General features: G+C 30.9%; 1 protein-coding gene across 2 annotated transcripts in view; it reads right to left on the bottom strand.

The window, feature by feature from the left end:
- The window catches only part of LOC125065474 (forkhead box protein O), a 67,683-nt gene extending 43,683 nt beyond the window's left edge, over window positions 1-24,000 (bottom strand). For both annotated transcript variants that reach the window (XM_047673067.1, XM_047673068.1), the window contains exons 1-2: window positions 23,062-24,000; window positions 20,885-21,096 (exon numbers count right to left, since the gene is read on the bottom strand). In XM_047673067.1, coding sequence (XP_047529023.1) covers window positions 20,885-21,096; window positions 23,062-23,290 — 441 coding nt within the window. In that variant the 5' untranslated portion in view covers window positions 23,291-24,000. The remainder of the gene's footprint in view (window positions 1-20,884; window positions 21,097-23,061) is intronic.
- Window positions 24,001-24,516: the final 516 nt, after the last annotated feature.

The following is a 24,516-nucleotide window of genomic DNA, read 5'->3' as shown; positions in this document are numbered from 1 at the left end:
AGAATATTTTTTTTTACATAATTATTATTATTTAGGAATCCTGATATATATTTTAACATTTTCTATGTAGAGCTAGAGATAATAGCGAATTGTAATATGTGAGTAATTGTTTTTACGTAGTTTTCTATGTATACAAATGTCATGTATTTTAATTTTTATAAATATATAATTGCTTACGTTAATACGGGTACTGACCTAACCTAACCGAGATATAATCTATTTTTTTCCTAACTTTACAATAATTTTTAATACTTTCGTCTACGAAATTATGATCAAGTGCGTGAAAGGTTTATTATTTATAATAAATGTTATGAAAACATATACTATAGTTAATCTGAGTTTTTGAAGACACCGACTAGTAAGACTTAGACTATAATATTTTACTTTGTATTACTTTGATCAGAAAAAACTAATAAGACATGATCGTTTTACATGATTATTTTTAGTTAGTTTTTTTACGAATTGAAATCCTTCAGAAAAGTACACGAGCCGCTGGGAGTAACCGAGTTATATATGATTCCTACCCATTTAAACTACTCCGAGGTTAGTTCTCTAGCTAATCCCGTTAATATGTTTTTTGGTGTAAATCCTTAAATAATACGAATCGTAATTATAAATTTATATAAAAAAAACAGTCGTGTACATTATTAAATATAATGACGATGTCCTCCTGTTCGATTCAGGCCATGGCGGACATTCTCAAAGGAGACCAGGCAAATTCGAAGGTGAGTTTATTGCAAAGTCAGATGCACTCCTTTTTTTTCAATCTCATAATTCGATAGCATGGTAATCCGACAGTACCAGAAATAGTTTCCAAGTTCTGGGCTACTGAGAATCTATATTCTGAACTAGCCTCCAGGGAGTTCATGCCACTCGAGGCTAACCTTCGGAATTTAGAATACGCTAGGCGGTTTCTCAGTCTGCGCCACAATAGTAGCACATTGTAGTCGATTCATATCCGAACTCACCTAGGCTTTACAACAACAAGACAGTTAAATGAAATAAATATACATATATGAGGACGCCATCTACTGCTTTAGCTATTTAGAAGGATTTGACAATGTCTCCTCTAGTAAATTTAGAGATGAAGATGGCAAAACATATGTATACAAATATGTATTATTAGAACTATTATAAAAGTCTTTAATAGTATTATTTTAAATATAAATATATATAAGTATTATTGTGAGTTTCCTACAAAGTTTCATAAAATTATCATCAAACGATGGCGAATAACGTTCTTATCCAAAAAATATATTTTAAAATAATTATGAATCACTCATTACAACAATTCACGACTACGATGTTACACGTGGTGTTGGAAAATATAGGTTCACGGCTATTTTCGTATCCGAAATTGGGTGATACGAAGAGCCAAATTTTGTAAACGCAAATTGTCGCTTATGTGACTGTTACTGTTACTTCATTTTGGAACTACGTATCAACGACATATGATGAGTTACTAAACATAATAAAATAAAAAAACCGTATTCGCTTTACTTTTTCCGTTAAAATCATTCAATGCTTATTCGAGTTAGTATATTAAACTGGAAATATGTTTAAAATTGAGTAACACCCTTTATGTTTAATTCGATGGTAGGGCTTTGGACAAGCCCGACTGGGTAGGTAACCACTCACTCATCACATAAGCTACCGTTGAACAGCAATACTTAGTGTGGGTGCGTTTCGGTTTGAAGGATGAGTGTGCCAATATAACTAAAGGCACAAGGAACATAACATCTTAGCTCCCAGGGTAGGTGGCGGATTGGCAATGTAATGGCTGATATTTTTTATAGCGCAAAATTCTATTGGCGGTGGTGACCCCTTACCATCATCATCGGTGGTGGCATGGATACCCAAAAATATGATGTAAAAAGCCAAGCTTCGATTTAATGTCTTGAGATATTGTTGTTGTCACTCTTAAAAAAAGTAGTTACATTAGCAGCCCATAAATTTCCACTGCTGCTGGGCTAAGGCCTCTTCTCCCTTTGAGAAGAAGATTTGGAGCATATTCCACCACGCTTTTCCAATGCGAGTTGGTGGAATACACATGTGGCAGAATTTCGTTGAAATTAGACACATGCAGGTTTCCTCACGAAAAATAGTTAACAAAAGATTATTCGGAGTATACGACTTACATTAAGGACCAGATATACGAAATATAAGTAATACCTTCAATGTGGACAACATTACTATTGCAAACATTAGTTGTATGATTTGTAATTGATAAAATAATTTGCGAGGTATAAGTATATTTTTGCCATAAATTGATTTAATAAAAAGTTTCTTGCTTGAACTTACCTTAACGTTGCTCAATGGGTGTTTAATTGACTAGAGAATGGGGATCATTACGCCTTAGAAAGACTTAACACGATATTTTGAAGTAAAATACCGTCAAATAAATTTACACTTATTGACATTCTTGTGCCTCATTGTTAATAAATAGTAAATTGTAACTTTAAAACAGTTAATTGTAACTTAGCCTTTTTTTTGTATCAAATTTTAAACGATTTGCTCGGAAATGGTAATTTAAAGTTTCAAATGTTACGTGTAAATGTGTAAGAAATTCGTAACGTGAAGTAGATCTACTCTCACTAACTATATAAGGCGGTAAGGTCGGTAAAAATAAGATAAATGAAACCATTGCTTAATGATCCCGTCAAACCGTAGGCCGATACTGACGCAACTGATACGATTATTACGTATATTTTCAAAGTCACAGATCCCAATAACGTTTAAAAATAAAAGTAACTTTTACTACATTCATAACGAGACATGATTTTTTTTTATTCGTATTGTTTTAACCCGTAATATTTGTAACCCGTTGCTTATATATTCAACATTGTACGTTGCTTTTTATATTTATTTGGTTTCTATAGTTATCTTAATATTATAATTAAGTCTTTGAATTTTGATTGTTCAACTCAATATAGCATTACTATACACATTAGCTTTTTCTACAAGACATAAGAACATAAAATAATGATCGATATCGTTTACTGATAATCCCCAGCTCATTTTAAATTTTTAAGGTTTACGTGATTGTCACTCAATGATGCTGACAATGGTCTTCCTAATGAAAAATACAAAGATTGTATTTTTTTTTTATTTCGAAATCTTCGTAGAGGATCAATGGGGGCAAATGATAATTATATTTTATGCGGACTGCCCCACCAAGCTCAACGTATTCTGAACAATCGTAAAGCTTTTCTGCCGCCTTGTATTTTATTAAAATTTTGTAACCTATGTACTTCGGGCTATTGTGGATTATTTCAAACTTCATAGTAATCGTATTGAATTGAGTTGACATAGTTACCTAACTTACTTCTTCACACCTGTGAAGAAATAAAAACAGACAGACCGATGTCCTTTTTTATAGTCGTACTGTACTGAAAATGCTACGAAATCAAACTAAAAAATAAACAACAATAATACAATTTTGTTTAAAAAAATATATAAACGATAACTGTAGTTTAGTCATCGATCATAAGGATTATTGTGGTTGGAATTTCAAATACAGAATGGGGAATTCGTAGTGGAAAAGTACGCCGCGGTTTGGTTTCCCAAGACGGGAGGAGAGCGGGGTTGAGCGCATGCGTAGACGAAACACTTGTTGATTTCACGTGGGGTTATTACTTCGCTACAGCGTAACAATAACGTTACTTGAATTCTTGTAATTCGATATTATATCAAACAAACTATACTTTGTATAATTGAGAAACAAATGAAATCGACAATCGTTTCTCATTTGGAGTTTTAATTAAAACGCAATAGATTTCATGATTAACTGCAAAACAAATTTAATTTTGTAACACAGGTACATAGTATGCTTCATGAATGTGGTATGTGATTATTCTGAAAATATTATGAATAAATAGAAATGATATTTTTATACATGCTTAATTACTAAGTCGATGTGGAAATGAGCTATAATAGCCATAAACGTACTAAGTAATGTTTTACCGCAGCTGTTCAGTTCAATGAACTCTCCTTGTCAGTGCGTCAGCTAGCTTTTTATAAAGAGCAAAACGAGAAAATAGCGCGCGATAACCGCATCCCTGCTCTTCACCAAGTATGTAACGGTGAACGAACCACAATAAATAGATTGTAAACCGGTCAGGAGTGTTACTTTTCAAGGGTAACGTGACATAGCCGGTTAATCGTTTTTAAGTGCCATCAATCATCATTCTGGATTTAAAAGAAATTATACGTTTATGCATGAAATAAAAACGGAGAGACAAAGAATAAGGCCACCTTTAATGCAAAAATATTAGGTAGCGGCTATAACTATAAATTTATGGGACAGTTTCCCCAGCTAAAGCAAGTTCTGTACAAGGTTGTTGTACGCTACAAATGTCAGACAAGCAATAGAAGCGCAATGTCAGTAAAATGTCATAGTTTACGATAGAATGCTCTTGCGCATGGTTCACGGTCGGCGTTCCGAACGTTTGAGTGGGCTTTGGACTAACGACAGCAAGAGTCTATTTGATAACATCTTATTTCATAGCAGCGAAATAACCACTATTAGCCGTTTTATTTATTCGTGTTAATATAAAATACGTATGATCATTAAATGTAATGTATTTTTATTTTGTTTCCGGTTCTGAACGTTTATTGTATAAAAATATTTATCTTAGATGAAACAATTTCTGTAACGTTTCAAGGAAATGGTATACGTATACCTACGTATCTTATATAATTGTATATTGTTTAGATAAAATTCACACATAAGATATTTTATTATTAATTATATCACTATTATATTTTAGAGTAAATAAATATTTATTTATTTATAGTTGATAATATTTAGTCCAGGACAAAATATAAGGATTGGCTTTGTAAAATTTTCCTCACAGGATATTCAGTACAATTGGTAAAATACTATTAAACACACTCAAAAAACATTTGTATATTAGCCTTGCATTGAATGTTTATAACAAAACTAGTTGCCACCTGCGGTTTCGCTCGTGTTGTGAGGATCGGTTATCAGGTTTTAGGTATAAGAAGTAAACTTGGGATTCCAGTTTGTTTTAAAATTTGATCAAACTTGACTATGAAAGAGCGACAAACAGACAGACAAAGTAACTTTCGTATTTACCTAAAATAAAAGTATAGATGTTGTCAATGCATATTTCAGTGACTATTAACTAAACTTCCTATAGTACATTGATTATGTCATATACGTATTTTTATTAATTGTTTATGTATAAAATTAGAATGAACGATCATTTCAAGAATAATTTAAATGTACTTTTCGACAAAAAGTATTCCGGAAATGTAAGTGCTAAACATAAGTACGTATGTATAAGTGAGCACTTGTATTCATATCGATAAGTAAATCGCCGGGGACACGCGGCGCCTTCCAAGGCCAGCAGCCTTTCGACTCGCGACTAAATTAACATAATATAACAAATTATGCATACTTATATACTACATATATGATACAATAATGCGTAAGGTGTTCTATGTCATCGTTTTCCTTCTATATTGTAGACACAATCATTTGGTTTTATTTTTGTTTTGTTTTTATTTTTTACGTTTTATTTGTGATGTAAGTCATACAATAATTGAAATAATTGGTTATAAACGAATTCAAAATTGATATTATTGTTTTATATTATTAAAATATATATATATAATTATACTTTGAAGATGTAGGAAAGTTTTTTTGGACTACATTATGGTAGAATGATAATACTATATACATATATGAAATAGAATAGGATAATATACTTACTGAGAATGATTCATGGAAACGTGCAGTAAATTGAGACTTATACTATAACTACTAATCATCCTTATTGCATAATTATGTTATACAAGTTTTAGTATAAGTATGACAAATAAATAACAATTTAAACCATCTCAAATGAAAAGATTATATTTCGTTGAAAACGAATACGAAGCCGGAATGGCCCAATGGGTAGAGCACCTTTAACTTAACGAAAGATTGTTAAAACCCCGAGCAAACAACGCTGAATTTACATGTTTTATTTTTATATTTGCTTATTCATTTCATGATAATTCCAGAGGGAAAAAATGTCGGGGAAACCTGCATGTCTTGTATGAAAATCTTACACATGTGTTTCTACCAACCGGAATTAGCGCAAACGGAGACGAGCTCTTAGAGTAGTAAAACCCTATAATACCACTCTTTTTCCACTATTTTTAAAGTTGATAGATTATTTTTAAGAGTAAACATTAAAGCGAGTATTCCCATAGACAATGGCACTGTAGAAAATATTAACTATTCCTTACATTGTCAATGCGCCACCAAACTTGGGAACTAAGATATTATGTGCATTTGCCTGTAGTTACACTGGCTCACTCACCTTTCAAACCGGAATACAACAATACTGAGTCCTGTATTTCCCAAAACATTATATGAAGTAACAGCAGACAGCCTAATAAAAATATTTATTCAGATTTACATTGTACTTAAAATATAATGTAGAGTAAATACTGAGTTTCTTACCGGTTCTTGTCGGTAAAAGTTCAATAGTGCTATTATGAGCCTAACGAACAGTACCGCAGACCGACCGCGAAGAAGTGTCCTCGACACTTATTATATTTGCATTAAGTGCTTCGAATTTTTTTACTCAGCTCAGCTTTTGTATTTTATTGGCAAAATGCAAATATGCACTACCCACGTTAGGCGAAGTATGTGGGACTCCTGGTCGAGTGATAGATTGCTACTTAAGAAGAAAGGTAAGAGGTGACGCCCTGTCGGCTGGCCTGCCTTAAGCACGCCTACGATGTCTTAAAGGTGTCCCAGGGTACCCTGCGCTCCATCAATGAGCTTAACCTTTTCCCTTCCTTCATATAAAACTTCATATAAAATACACGTAAAAAAATTAAATTTCGAATTATGTGTTGACTAGATCACATAACGCTACTTGTATTTGAAGACCTCGGCCTCCATTATCACGCAGTGTCATGCGTGTATCGAAAATATTTATATTTTCCTCGTTGTGGTTTCCTACAAAAGATATTAAATATTTCTGACGCAGTAATTTGCGGTCTTAAGATTAGTCTAACAATTGTTATGCATATATCACGTACCTACATGCTGTATTTTATATGTGTATATAAACTGTAGAAGATTCATACGATTTATTCCATCCTCAATCCTTCTACCATTTCGTGCTTTTTTAACAAATATATACAATTAATTAATTTAATATTACTTAACTTAATTACCTAGCGGAATAGTTCAGAACATGTCAGACCATGTGACTATCAAAGTATCAAAATATATTTGTATTATAAGGGCTTACCTATCGGTCAAGTTAAAAGCTTGTCTGCTCATTATATACATCAACCCGCCTATGTTGTAGTAACTAACAATGCGCAAATTTTACCAAAAAGTAAGAATTTAGAAAAAGAGTTCATTTATATATGAATTATGAATAACTGCCCGTCCCAACTTCGTACGGGTAAAATACGGTTTTCGTTCGAAGCTATTAAAATATCTCGTTATATTTTTAAAAGTACCGATTCAAATTGCTAAGTGTACAAGGTTTGTTATTCTAAGTAAAACATTTTAATCTCCAGGTTGATACTGTAAGTAATAGGTATATAAAATATATGCGATTATGCAGTCTTATGAATCAAGACATAAAAACACCAATTTAGTCTTATGACTATCAAAATGAATATTTCTAATAATATTAAAATAATTTAAATAGTAAATTAATAACTACATATTTCGACAAGATAATTAAATAATATGACGCTTTGGTTTTTGCGTCTTTAAAATTTTCATTTGTTACACTGTGTCTAAGTAAAAGGTAATTATTTATGTAAAATAAATTTAGAATAGAAGTTGGTATTCTGTGTAGCATATTCAGGATTTTTTTAATTATTACCATAAGACGCAGAATGGACCATTGTATAAATTAATTGTTCGCACTTCGGTGCAAATTATTACGTTGCAACTTGTAGTGCGTCTGCGTTTAGAGTCGCATAACGTTAATAATAATTACGGGTGATATATTGTTTTGTTATTTGCACCGCAAATATAAATCGCAATCTTTTATAAGACGCAATAGAACAGGATTGGGCGGCGGCTTCAAGCAAGAAGGAGGCGGTCGTGACGCAACTGTGACGACGCGTGACGCCGTTTGCACTGCGTTGTCAGCCGAGTAAACAATTTAATGTTTGTAAACACCGTGGCCGGCCGCAACGTAAACACTGCCACGCTGCCTAGATGTCAATGGTAATGCGAAATGTGAATGCGTTTTAAGAAGCCAAGTACCTACCACAATAGATTTACCACTCATTTAATTGAAAATGTAAACTTAAATATTCACTTTCAATGACATTTGCAAAGCACTTATATGTTTGCTTGTCACTGCGACATTTTAACCGGTTCTCGGTATTTCATTAAAGACTACGGTTCTAGAATCACTGAAGAATTAATTATAATAGATTGCTAATTCGATTTAATGATCTGAATTAGTTATATATTATTAAAATTTAATTTATTACAAAATTAGCAGAATATACTTACGAAGAACTTATTAACTGAAGTACGTTGTTTTTAGACTTCGCAGCGACTTCAAATAGTCTGGTAAGTATACACGAAATATTTTGACTAAAGCAAACATTATTACATAAATTTAGGTCAATAAACTATACAATTAGGTAGTTTATTTTAAACACTGTTCTGTGTGAAATCAAAACACCGAACACCGTTTCGATTTATAATTTAAAAATAAGTAAATCACGTAGAGTCCTTCAATCATAATGAGATTATCCATCATCACCCACCTATACCTGTATGCTTCAATATGGGCTCCAAGTGTTTTCTTCCCATCGTACAATGTCACTCAATACTGACTGTATATAATTATATATAAATGTTTAATTAAAATGTTTATTTAAAAAAAAAAAACAGTGATAACCAAACAAACGATTCGATCGGTCGATGCCTTATATTTTTTCTTTCTAAAACATTATTCGGAACATCATGTAAGATATACATAAAATACTAGTCTAAATTATAAGAGTAAATGAAAATGTTTAAAATAAATTTTCCGTTATAGCGGTAACGATAAAACTATGTGTCAGATATTTAATAAAATTATATATTTTAATAAGAAGCTATGAACTTGTTTAGATAAAAAAAATCTCTATAAATACAACGTTGTTTAAATATAGGAAATCAAGAGTCATATTATTGAGTAATATGACAAAATCCATGATAAGCATTCAAGCGTCGATGACAATCGAATAGATATGGGTTTTTCTGTAGTTATTTGGACGAACAAATGTGCCACTTGAAAGTAAATGGTCATCTCCGCTCACAGACCCAGAGTTTAAATAAATATTAACCATTCCAAAATCACCAATGCGCCACCAATCTTGGGACCTAAAATGTCATGTCTCTTGGCATGTAGTTAGGCCTGATGTTTTTAAATATGATTTGTGACGTCAAATAATGAATAAATACATGGGTCTACCTGGGGGTCTACCTCAATAGAATATAATTTAATCACCAGAATCGCTCATCCCGTTTTAGAATCGATGCTTATATAAAAGTAAAAAAAGAATCATGTAGGTACGTTGAACATTATAGCATTGTTTTGTTTTTAAGTCTGCTAAAAAGAAACAGTACTGTAGAGGTAAATATTAGAAATTTCTCGGAATAAGCGATTGCTGGTATTCTATATTTAAAATTTAAAAAAAAGAATCGATCCTCAGTTATTATTTTCATCAAATCGTTGACGTTTTATTTTGCGTATATTGCCGCTTGAATGTTTTCTCTCTATTAGACAATGAAAGAAAATAAAAATTTCATTTACTGACATATACTTTGTAATTTCGTTTTAACCAACCAAAGTACCAAAATGAAAAAAGCAATTATTTTATAATTGATGAATGGTCATAATTTAGTACTTTTTAAGCTTAGTTTAAGCAAGTCCTATAGGTCAGCACCGCATGCAATGCAATACAATATATTATCGTGTAAAGAAAGTTGCTTTATTACTTTATGATAATGGTCAAAAACGAACGATAAAATAGCAGACCAAAAATGAAAATAACAACAATTACTGAATTGAAGTATGTGGAAAATATACATTCGAAAGGTTATTTCTTAATATCACTATATTGGATTAACATTATGACATCAAGCTGTTTGTTTAATTCATTTTTTACTCCGATCGATATAAGTACTAACAGCTTGTAAATGTCCCAATGTTGGACTAAGACCTCCTCGCATACCCTCCATTCTCGAAAGTTCAGTAGTGCTTGCCTGAGTTTGAACCCGCAACTGTTTGCCATAATACTCCGCTCCGCTCGATTTGCCATAATATATTATTTGAAATGCTGTCATAAATTAAAATTTAATCAATATTTCTATTGCAGGTCATATTTTCCCGTTAAACAATTTAAAATCAGCAATGATAAACAAACATTGTTTGACATGATATGATACAAGTAAAATAATCAAATGAAATGCATTTTACAGCACGAACATGAGCCTACGAATTTTATCGTTATCGGGATGATAATTAAGATTGATAAAATTTAAATTCAATAATCTTAATCACATTTTATGTAACATTATTGTTATTAAAACTTTTTAGTATAAATTTGTGTTATTAAAAAAAATAAGATATTTCTTTCAGTCGTCTGTGGCTATATAGTCTGAGTAATATAACGGTTAATCTTTGATATCGGTTAATCTAAGATCACTTATAAGTAGGTAATTGTCTATCATCATATTCGTAATTTTATAATTGTAGTAATTAGGATCGCTCAGAATTCATCGAGGTCGAGGCCCAGCAATAATTAAAGCAAAAGCGTTTTTACATAAGGATGATTAGAATTTCAAATACTTGCTTATGACCTTTTGTCATTTAACGCTCGGTAATAGATAACTAATGGTTATATATGTAAGTCAAAGCTAATTAAAACCAATCAATTATTATTTAAATAGAATAATAAAATAAAAAATTAAAGCCAAGTAATTCGTGATATTTATTTTATTCGATATCAAATCGCCATGAATTGCGTACCTTTTTTAACAAAATTTTATCAGTTAAATGAATTAGTTTTGAATAAAAAATAATAAAAGAGATTTTATATTATAAAATTACTTGTTTCAAATTTTAATTTTTATCAGAAAATAAATATTGTCTACGGTAGAAATATCAAATTTCTACCGTAGACAATATAGGACTATGTTTAACATTATATACATTATAATATATATATATATATATATATATATATATGTATAAGAGGCAAAATATTGTTATTCTTAAATAACTGTAAATATTATAATAAAAAATATAGATTAAAAAATAACTTTATAATACCTTTACAGAAAACATGCAATAAACGCTCGACGCGAATGCACAAAAATAAGTCTAGGTTTAAAAAAACATACCTATATATTTAAAAATGTACTATAATTTAACACACTAAAAGCGTATATATAAATGCTTAAAATAATTGAATGACGTATTCAATTTGACAAAAAATATATTTAAAACCAAAAAGAATTATAAGAACGTTTTGGGCAACATTTAGTAAATTATTACATTTCAAAGAAATGTTATTAACATTTATAAAAATTCATACATTTTCATCACATCGAGTCTGAATTACATATCGTCGTACATGTAGGCTACTAACCAAATGATATTTTAGAAATAGGTCTATTTTATGAACGATTGTAGTTTTTGAGATATAAAGATTCTCCATTTCGTATACTGTTCAAAGTATTCAGCCTAAAAATATGCATCTACCATATATAATAGTATATACTCGACTTGTATACGGCTTGTATAAGGCTTGTATGCACTTTACATCTGTGCTTAAGTCACCGAACTCTATAAGAGTAACAAATTTCCACTGTTTTCACACAATAAAATTGTAACTACATAACGACAGGGGCGAAGGAACAGGATGATACGAAACTGATCTATTTAATTATCAGCACAATACTCATTTAATTTTTTCTAAGTGTTTTATAATAACAGATCAACGCGGCTTATATGGCTGTATATATAATATATAATCTTTTGCTACCATAGCTATAAGCTCACCTGTTTTTGCAGCGATCTCGATGAATCTCAAATACTTTATAAGTTTTGAAGTAAGAGATTAGAGGGCCCAAGATGTTTTTGTTTTAATATCAACTAGACCATAATTACTAAAACTACCAATACTTTTAAATGTTGGGTTAGGTTATTAAGACAGCATTGTTTAAGCAATCAAATGATTACTTTAATAATGTTGTCTTCTTTTATCGTATGTTCAAAACAATTGTGAGAGAGAGAGAAATCAAATTTGAACTAAACACCCGATAAACAAGGTTTATAAAATAAGGCGGCTAATATTTTGCGAATAAACAATTAATCCAAGGCTTTAATTATTTAGTTTCATTTTAAACATAACATGAATGTATAAAAGTACCGACTTCAAAATTTACTATGATTAAACTGCGACATGCTTTGAAAGTCATGTGGTTTTAAACCGGTTTAGCTAGTTTCAATGGATGGAACTGTCGTGGAATTTTTTGAGTCGACGTTTCTACGTTTAATAAATTAAAGTACACTTGCAAGAAGTATGAAGAAAATAAAGTCTGTATTTAATTATACATAGTACAATCAAAGTAATCTGCTACAGACGCTGCAAAATACTTTATAATTTACAAAGTATTAATAGGAATTTAAAAATAAAGACATTTAAACTGATAATATAAAAGACGTATTATTGGTTTATTGATGAGTACGATCGTTTTCATTTATATAAAGCTATACTTGTATTACGGACTTTTACGACGCAATGTGTGGGAAAAAGTGGTCTAAATACGTTGATATTCTAAATCAGTGAATGGGGAAAATTTTCATATTTCCGCTATAGCCGATTCCGAATACCCCAACCACAGAATCGCGGCGATCGCGCTAGTCATTCCACTAAATCCAATACATTTTTTATTCATGAAACGATTGACGTTTGTATGTTAATTCGGAGTAGGTCCCGGCCCGATAGATGAAATATTGAATTATTGCCCGAAGTAGAGATGGATATAGAGGAGTTCTGGTTGATATTAATCCGGCCGCTGGAGGCTGGCTGGCAGGAATTCAAATAAATCGGCCCTGTGACAAACAAGACGTATAAATCAATCTGGGCAAGGTGGCGTAACTTGCAACCTCTATTGCAGTCGCCCCTTCAAATATTCCTCCTGTATATCAAAAGTAGAACAAATTTGTATCGGCAAATTTATGACCAAGATTACTAAACTCGTTACAGTTTCCAGGTGGAGCGATATTTTATTTACAAGATTCTTTTGACACATATTTTTAGGACTTTATGCTAAACAAAGGAAGCGCCATTTAGAAACCTTTATTAATTTAAAAAATATTTTGGTACTTAACATATTTATAATTTTCTCACTCAAACATCCACTTATTGGACAAGTCGTTGTATTAAAAACTGTTAATAAAGTGCTTCTTTCAATATAATTTGGTTTATAAGATCATAATTGAATTATTTTATTTTATTTTTATTCGCTGTAGCTTTTCTCAATTATTAACAATCGAAAAATATATATTAATAATTTTCCTTATAAAAATTTACTTATTATGTATATAAGATAAAATATTCTCTTGAAATGAGATAATAAGTTATTATAATATATCATTAATTATTTAATACCAAAAATTTATTCAATTTCTCTTTAACATACCAAATGAAAATGGGAATGAGAGACAACCTGGTGGTAAGTAATCACTTCTGATCAACAGACATTGTCACTGAAAGAAGAATTTAAAATGACTGTTTTGATTTATCATTATTTATTAAGATTAGATTGGTAAAAAAAAAACTCGCACAGAACCAGTTATCCTATCCTAACAAGGTCTGCCTCAGCCCGTGCCACCAGTTGAATAATATCCAAAGTACGAATAATTTAAGTAGTTTCCGCTTACATTAAAAGTTAATTATATAATATAATAGATACTATTGAATAAATACGTAAATGTAAGCGAATGCGGTAAAAACCTCAAAACGTTTTTGTTAAATTTTATGTTTCATACTATGCGTCAATACGAATTGATAACGATTACTTCTTATTATTATTGTTGTTTGTTATGTATTATACCCATCTATATTATGTAATTCAAAAAACCCATGCAAATGTAAATTTGTATTAAATATATTTGTACGTAATATAAAACCACATTTACAAAAACTACTTTCGTCATAGTAATCATTTTTACTAGCATTTGTAACTGCATGCTATTTGTAACTTCACATTTAAAAACCTAACTTAATTCCTAGTTTTACAAAGAAAATTAATGAACTCCACACACAACTGAGGCTCGTTTTTTAATACAGTTCTATTTTTACTTAAATAGATACGAAACTTTTTAAAGACAAACCTTGAACTATTTACAAAACTATTTCAACTTTTTCAGTATCAATTATTGTAATTAAGATGCAATTTACAAAACATCTGTCGGACCCTGTGTGGCATAACTATGCGCAGGCATTCTTTATGCAACAAGTATTCTTCTAGTTTTACTTTGTATTCAAAGAAACGTTAAACTAGTTTTTGTATGATCTGTGATATTTTAAGAAATATTTATCTTACAAAACAATGTTGTTTGGTTTTAGGCAGAATAAAATAGTATCCTGAGAGCCGGTTAGGGAGATTTTTTGTGTTATGATCCATCCTTATTCGTACTTCTAGCGCTTTAACATCTGGTACGGTTGCAAACCAAACCAAACCACCAGCTAAATAATTTCCAATTTCCAATTAAGGAATTGACATCGTGCAGGTGATCAGCCAAATCTATGTAATCGTTTTTCTTACTGTTTCCAACATTTCAAAAGTCCCCTTTGAAATATAGGAAGAACATTATATAATGATGATAATAATTCTTAAAAAGTAATTAGATTCGATATATTTTTTAAGTTAATTGAAGCAATATAACGTTCAACATAGATAGCCTTATTTGGTAAGGAAATATATATATATATATATATTTATTTGTATCTGTGTAGAACAGAGGCAGACTTAATGGGCATGAACATGCAGCATTTAAACTGTGCATATAGACAACTCTCGTTTAAATATTTTGTTAAGAAAAAAAAATAAAAAAAAATAACGTACCAAAAATTTAAATATTACTTCTACCAATAATACAGAGAGATTTATTTCATAACCTTGCTATCGAAATATTCTTTAATTATTATTGGTTTATGTCCATTCCCCATTAAGATTTCATATAGGCACTCTTGACTTTATTTATACTATTTGCAATACAAATGCCAAAATAGCTAAAACTTTCCGAAGCCTGGGAGTCAATTGGGTCGATATCGTTTAAACAAACGATACCAAGGCCAGTGATCCATCCACGCGGCGGTCATACCGTCTACTATATCTAATCAATTTATTATGCACGATGAACTCGAGAATTCTGTCCGTTGCTTTAGATTTCACTACATCGTAGTAACTGTCGCGCAATGACTGTTTTATTACAAGATAATACAGAAAAAATCAGTTGAGGAGTGTTTTTACTATCTATCATAGTACCACCAGCCGCTACCAAGACTTCGATAAGATAAAGTCCTAGAGTCTTATTTCAAATATTGTAAATACGTTATGCCTATTGTAATAAGGTTCAATTTAAGTTATCAAGGACCAATTCAGATAAGATAATTAAGTGACAAAATAATCACCCCGTGGCCAATTTAATATTGAATTGTATTTTACAAATATAAATACTTTTATTTTCTTATATTTTTTCTTACAATTCAGCATATGCTCTTTACGTTTGTTGACTGATATTCTATCTACCTATGAAAAAACACCTAGCCGGACCGAAGCAGCTTAGAGGGATAAGTTATTTCCAATATCTGGACAATAGATATTTGACGGCCTTTTTTTTGGAGACATTAACGGGTTATTATTGGTTTTACTGTTCATTTCTTAACCCATGTTGGGTTGGTTGGATGCTATATATTTACGTAATCGTAATAGTAGAAAAGTCTAGAAGCTAATGAATAAATTAAAAAAAAATGACCCTTCTTGTCAAAGAAAAAGATTTACTACAACATATTTATTATGATACAGTTAGTAGTTTAAAATTATTAATACGCTGTCCTTCGATTCAAGGAACTGTTTAATAGCCATAATTTATTATGTTATATTTCTAATAAATTATTATCTTTCACATTTTATGTATCTATATATCGTAATAGACATGGTAACCTCACCATTGATGAGATGTAAATGACCTCGATATATTGTCAACGAGTTACAGTTAGAAAAATAGAATGTCATAAAGTATAACATAAGAAATGAAATCGTCGAAATACAAGCGTAAAGTCACAAAGTTTATCGTCTATTGCATCCGTTTCTATAACAAGATCTTCGTTTTGAAGTCAAGAGAAACTTAGAGAAATAATTTTACACTTAGATGAAGAAAAAAAAATTAATTCTCGATATTCAACATTACGATAACAATTGTCACGTTACTATTAAAATCAATTAAAAATAAATCAAATTGATAACTCTCAATGTTTCGCAAAAATGTGTCAATGTCTCTCTTATCTTTTATTATAAATATTGTCAACAAGTTCATGTTCACAATAATCATATTATATTGAAAATTACAAGCCGTAAAACATTTTCAATATTGTCTTATTCTTTATATGTGCAGAAGGAGCCGTCGTAATTAGGTGTCGTTACTGAAAATACATAATAAATGGCTAGTTCAATTCTAAAATAAAATAGCGAATACATATATACCCACAAGATAACTGTAGTAACTGTCAACTGTCAAAACGACATTTAAATTTAGAACAAAAAATATTAAACATTGACTGTTAAAAATATTCTTTTTTTAAGTTTGTTTTAATATTAAAGATTTAAATGCATGAACATAGTGCACCGTTCGTTTTGTTTTCTGCCTCTCAGGTAATATTCAGTGTTATATTCGTGTCTTGCATTTTAAACTACAACTGGGCTAGGTAACAAGATAACATGTTGGTTATGGTGATCATACGTTGTGAATATTTAATTATTTATAGAAGAACGCAAAGAAACATTTCTTGAAATTTTATGCCTTAATAAATTAACATACTATAGTAATAACTATTAGTATAATTTCTTAAGCTTTGAATGATGGTTATGGTCAGAGTATATATTATGTTTTTTCAATATCATTTAGTCATCTCACATATCACAATACACCATTATCAGGATAGAATATCGCAGGCAATTTCATCTTACTTTCTGGTATCCTTCAATATAAAGGTACTGTATCCCTTTATGATAAGCGGATAAAAGAAATTAGTAAAAATTACTTCGAACATCGAATTGCATCGGACATTTGTGTCATGTATTTTATTTTATTGATTAATTAAGTATGATTTTCATTATTTTAATTATTTTTTGCATTTACAAGTTGACACATAACGTTTGCAGACATCTCAACAAGATAAGAATGCATTTATTTTTGTGTATATTTAGAGATTTCCTTTTTTGGTTTTAATTTAACTAATTATTTAATTATATTTTTATTCTGGATTCTCCCAACAATGTTAACTTTATATCGACAATGTTTGCTTGTCCTTAATAAATATTTTCTCATTCTTATTTCGTTATTGTATACAATAGAATTTTGTAAATGAGTTATATTATAAATATTCATCTGATAATTATAAATCTATATGACATCAATTAGTACTACCCAGTCTGCGTACTATATTTTTTATGATATATATGACTTTACTATAATTTTCATATTACACCACGATATACGATAATCGTATCCCTATTATCCATATAATCCAACTTTGTGAATATGACCTAATGAAAAAATCAGTGTAATCAAAGGAACACAGTAACTTATTGAACTATACAGCATTGCAACTAACGAGCGCTTGATATTATTTATTTTGTTATCATACAAGTAATGTGACTGTGCAAATATGACATAAATGTTATCAATATCCACAGAGCCAGATAGAAGGCGCTTGTACATCAATGTAACCTCAATTACTTATTAAGATCATAGATGTATAAATTTGACGTATAATACATTTATTAAGATATAACTAAAAATTTGAAATATGTGAACCTCGATTATCCGAACGCTTAATTATCCGAACATTAGCGCATTGCAACCATTCGTAAATTGAGAATTGACGATTTTATAAAAAAAATATATAAAAATAGTATTTGACTTTATTTATAACAACGTTTTATATTTTAATGTGTATATTAAATTTTAATGGAATGTTCTTGTTAATGTGACAATATTTTTTATTTTTGTTTGATCTTATCCCAAAGTTCGGATAATCGAGGTTCCACAATATAATATCACTGATTACAAAATATATAAAATTAAATATTAGTCGAATCTATAATCTAATAAAGTAATATTTATGTATGTGTATCGTTGCGTTTAACGCCATATCACTATATGGCATTAAAGGCAACGATAACGTATGCAAAAATAACATAAATGGAATTGTTATGACATTCAACCTGTGTTCACTTGACACTATAAGTTTATATTTCTAATATATGACGTATATCTGTGAACAGTAAGCATTAGCGAGTTTTGCGTTTCATTATTTTCACTCCTATCAATACTTAAGTTTACAACAGTCATACGTTAGTTATTTCATAATTAAAAAAACTATTCATGTTCGGTAACCAGTTCGATAAAAAATATTAAGTCCAGATCGGAAGGATGATATACGTATAAAATTCTTATACTCTGAACAATGCGTAAGAATAAGGATATGAGATTTTGCGAAGGTGTATAACGGGACAGTTTAACGGTAACATTCATTTACTATTCAATGGGATCAGAGGCGATAACAAAACTGCGAATACCGATTTTGTCCTTAATATATATTAACAAGAAAATAGCGTATGGTAATTAAGTAACGTTCATTTAAAAAATAAATGAAATCAAATGGAAGGGAATAAATTCTTATAATTATTTCGCTTAAATGAATCTCTAAATTATTATAATAATTATTATATTTTGTGTTTATATATTGTTGTTGTTATTAAAGTTTCTTAGTAATTATACTTGCTAATTTATTGTTTGTTTAAAGTGTTAATAATGGTGTGGTTAAGTCTAGTTGTTATAATATATGTCAAAATAAAAGTTTCATTACGCAGTCGTTTCATTACGAATAAGAAATTAAATACAAATAAATAAGTCACGTTAAGCATGACGTTCGTAGAACGAACGTAATTTATAATGATTACGACGACGAATAGTCTCCAAATGTTTTGTTTTAAACAAAATCTCTCTCAACGTATTTCGCAAAAATAGAATAAGTAATTTCTTTCTTTGATCGATAACTAAAATACGCAAGCACGTGTCTTCATGAGTATCATTCATTCACCTTATGAGAACACATACTTCTATCTCTCTCGCCGAATACAGAATTGACATAAGTCAGAACGTGACACACGATATTTACATGTCGCTAATTACTTACGCATACAATGGCGTGATTTGAGGCCGTTGAATTTTAAACGTTATTTTATAGTAGGTAATCGTTAGAGTCGGACATCAGAACCAAGGCACTTTAATGGATATTGTATGCGTAAACATGAATCGATTCCACGGATATCTTTCCGAAGGTCGCCAACTTAAAGATGATTATTTTTGTGAGACATAATTAACTTTAAAGTGTAACATAAAAGAAAGACAGATATAGAATAATAACGATAAAAACCTAATAGAACGTTTTTTTTATTTTGTTCTTGAGAAGGCGTTTCATGTCCTACGTCATTTGATCACATAATTTGTTAGCATAACTGTGTATATTAGGTCCGTTTCACATTCCATTGCTTTCCTACAATGTGTAACTTTTACAACTGTCAATTCCGGAACAGCAATGTACACGTGTGAAGCTATTACGTCAAGAGTAATGGCATGGATTGAGTGTGTAATAGTGTTTTTATTATCATTTATATCGGTCATGTCGCAGCTCGGATTGAGATAACGCGTGCCACTGCGCAGTTCGTCCAAATTTCGTAGAACTAAATACTAAAAAAATAATCAAAAAAAAGTCTTCTTGTTTACAATTAAAAAATATTTAATGAATTTTAATTTTCGGCTAATTGGTAATAAAGATTTGACTTGACTTATTTGAGACGTATTAGCTGTTGCATTTATTTGCATTCTATAACATTTAACTTCTTAAATAATTCAATGTATAGAGTATTCATAAATATAAACGTAAGCACTTTTAGTAAAACATAAAAAGTAAGAATATTTAATGAAGCTAACCTCGTACATTTTAGAATCAATAAAATTCTAAATAATCTACAATAGTTGGCAACTCTTGAACACGGAAGTCACCGATGGCTAGCGTTCAACTATTGAAAAGAAGCCAGGGCTTTTATTAGTTAATTATTGGCGCAGAGTGGGCAGGGCGCTAATATCAAGAATAACTATACGTACGCACAGAAAACTGGTTTCATTTTAAAACTTCATTTTGTATTGAATACGCAAAATGTTTTCTTGTTATGTTTTCTTATGATCGTTTTTGTTTTCCCGCTTTATCTAAATATTACATAAAATAATCGTAACGTATAAATAATTTTATTCATAGTAGATACTTATTACTTAAAACATTTAAGTCATCTTAGTCTTAGTCCCACTACTATGTAAGGTGTTTTCATATTGTAATGCATCCAAAAGAATCAATGGCCCATAGCCAAGCGATTCATTATAATGCCTTTAAAATATTTTAACCAGTTCTCATGGAAAAACAAAGACTTCATCGTAGTTCAAATGCGTGTGTAAACTTAAAATATATAACTTATTGTTATTTACTTTCATCGAGTACATCTTAAAAATAATACTTAGAGAAATAATCTTACCTTCCATCCAGCAGAGGAGTTACTGTCGCCCTTATCCTTAAAATATGGCACATTTTGGACCATCCACTCATATATTTGAGACAACGTTAACCTATTGTCCTGAGAGGAGGTTATGGCTTGTGTGATGAGATCAGCGTAGGAAAGATTGCCCCAAGCGTTACGCCGCGAAGAGTTCTTTTTTGTTGTAACAGAAGTTGGCAAAGGTGGAGCACCTGTAAGAAGACATACTGATTTAATGGTCATATTTAAATAATATAATATAATTTGATTACATTTCAAAATGTTTTAGGGACACAGCTTTACAAATGGATAGCCAGTTTTATATCGAATAATCAGCTCTTAATTCAGATCCGTATTAGCTCATTCCGATGCTCTGGGGCACACATAAATATGGAGCCCTGCTTGAAAATAAAAAATAAAACTGACCAAGTAGGAGTCGACCTCGCTTACTGAGGATTACCACAAACTTTGGTGTTATCGACTAGAGATATATAGCGAGAACAACACTCACACATGACCAGTTTTTATTATTACTGCTCAGTATTGCCAGATAGTCGAAAAAATCTTCCTCATTTTCTGTCTAGATATTTTTATTGGGCTTTCTCAATTTAAAATAGAAAAATAAATTCAAAATTCAAACAATTCCGGATATATATATATATCCAGAGGATACCATTTCAAGTATAGTCGTTAATTAAATAAGTACATTTATAAATAAAATTATTGACTAATAAGATGTACTTATAGTAAAAAGTGTGCATATTAAAATATTGTGTACATTTCTTTCTGTTTTATTACCTACCGTTACGTATGTGATTTATGAATGCATACATATAATTGTGTATATATATATATTGGCAATATTATTGTAAATTTAACGAAATCTTAATTTGTGATAAGTAACCATAATATTATTTATTATAAAAATCTTTAATTTTACATTCAGACTACTAAAGAGGTATTTTACCTGCTTCTGTTAATTATTATTTGAATATTTTTTTAAACTAATTAAAGGTAGAATACATTTAAAAAAATAGTAAATATTGCTAAAAAAGGAAATTGTAGATTTTATATTTTTTGAAGTTTCATAATTAATGATTACTAAAATACGTACTAATTAAATAACATATTTAGTATGTATTTTTATTGCAACAGAAAAGTGTCTGTCTACTTCAGCTTAGTTTATTTTGTTTATATATAACTAATTAGAAAAGCATACTAATACATCAGCCACCATATGGGTTCAACTCAGTGGTTACATTCCTCCTCCTAAACAATGGTTCATACTACATATATCATATACGTCAGGTTAGGTATTACTCGAATGAATGATCGTGGAACACGCCTCGTCAGAAAGGCTACTGACAGTAGAATATCTGATAGCTACGTAATACTTAGACGATAAACTAATGAAAACCACTTAGCGGTCTTATATGGTAACTTAGTAAATTAGGGATTAGTATATTTATCTTAATGCTATTAAATCACATGAAATTGATGTTTGTATTAAATGAGAATGCTTAACTAATAAACAATATAATATTGGCTATATTTAGCACTATCGTTAGTAGATATTTATAATCCGTGTCAAATTAATTTGTACCATAAATAAATAAAGTTTGTCAAAATAAAGTTTTTTTCCAATTTCAGAATAAGATAACAAAACGGACTGTTAAGAGAATAAGTGACTATTCAAGTATTTTACAAAATATATTTTAAATAGAAGAACTCCGAAGAACTTAAAAATGTTCCCTGTCCCTGCTTATGGAAGACTTTTTTTTAGTTTTGACACCTCGGTACCTAATTATTTATCATTTGTTTCTACACTACTCGCACCGGATTTCATACTTTATCGCTATAGGTATAGTAATAAGGTTAATAACATTTTGTTTATTAATCTCATGACAGGAAAAAATCAGCATATTTGTCCTTAATGTGGAAGATTATTTCGAATTCGAACTAAAATCCGCGACAGCTCAGATGGAAGCTGGTACAATTATGAAAACAAATCTAATATTGGTACACGATCTATTTATAGTCTTTGGCTTGTATGTTTGTTTTGTACTAAATTGTTTGAGTAAAAATGACACAATACAACAACAATATTTTTTGTTTATCTATAGTAATTATATAATTATTTTGTTAGTAATTTCAATTTAATAGTGTTACACATTTACCACTTAAATTCTGATTGGAATTCTTTTTGGAGCCAGAATCTTCAGGTTCAATATAGTTTTCTGGCCTGGGCAGTGGCCACGTGTTGGAACGAGCGCGCGTTTGTGGTTCAAAGCCAACTTCTGCTAATTCTCCTACGGGGTCCAATTCTACCATAGTTCCATCAAGTTCTGAGAGCCCTGTCTGCGAAGACCATGGACTATGATAACTACTTCCTCTTTGTAAAGACATTTTGATGCGTAATGTTGATAGGCCGTGGAATTTTTTGGTGGGTGTGTCGTACGCAACGCTCAATGGCGCGAATCTACTTTGGTTTTTACCATCACAACAGAAGTTTATTTTTTAAACTGAATTATTTATATTTCCAGAACGTGATCAGTCAGACTCAGTCCGCGATCCGCAAAGGTTATCTAACTCCTTATCGCCCTGTTACACGAAGCCGATAACATGTGGCGTCGTGCATAAACAGAGATGAGCGTTTACGTATCTGCCGTCGGGCCGCTCCCTAGAGGCGATTTTCGCTAAATATAAGCGCGGAGCGAGGTGGGGGCGGGGCGTGCACCACGTGAGCGACTACGCGCCGATTTTCCAATTCATCTCTGACGGACTAGAAGCGTTAACCTTGTAAGATAGCTTAAAATTATAGTTGTCCGTGATTATCACTAACACTAAGAAAAAAAAACAAAGACTGCAAAGTTTAATGTCTGTTTTTAACAAGTCTCTGGCAGTCGTAGGAAACTTTTTTCGTATTAATGACAGTTATCACTGGGTATTGCACTTTGGTATCATCCGAAAAACGAGCGCGTCCAACGGCAAGGGTACCTTGCAAATGCCCACGCGGTCGGCAAATCTCGCAACTGCGTAATAAATGCCGCTTACGAGAAACGACGATTCGTCCTCGGGCACGAGCGGTCGGTAGTACACTGAGTGACGGCGTCGTGAGGCACGAGGCGGCGGCGGCCGTGCGAATTCCGTTCGCGGGCGCCGCGCTGGCCGCGGGCGGCGCGGAGGGACGGAGGAGGGCGCTGATAGAGAAGTAGCATCGCGTCGTGTGACCGCTTGCCGCTCGGGTCGCCATCTCGGCCGCACTTGCTTTTTTACTTCGCAAGTACACTAACGAAGTGATAACTCGTCAACCCATATAACGTGCCGTTTATTTCACTATTGATTAAATCAGTAGTTTTATTTTGTTTCGGCATAGATACAATTTATTTGTTACTTTGTAAACACTAATTTTACAAAGAAAGTTACAACTTACAACTTTAAGTAACTGGCGTGTACTTAGTATAGCACCTTTATTTTGAAGTTTCAAAAAATTTTCCAGCATTGGTATGTAGTAAATGAATGATTGTCAATTTACCTTTTGATCTTAAACTTTAGTTACAGAATTTAGATTAATTATTATTTTATTTAAAATGGAGTACTGCGAATCCGAAGCCAAAAATTAATTATATCTT

Source organism: Vanessa atalanta, chromosome 7, assembly GCF_905147765.1.
Source record: "Vanessa atalanta chromosome 7, ilVanAtal1.2, whole genome shotgun sequence".
NCBI classification, from domain to species: Eukaryota; Metazoa; Arthropoda; class Insecta; order Lepidoptera; family Nymphalidae; genus Vanessa; species Vanessa atalanta.
Note: the sequence above shows the minus strand (reverse complement) of the source record. Positions and strands in the feature narration are given on the sequence as shown.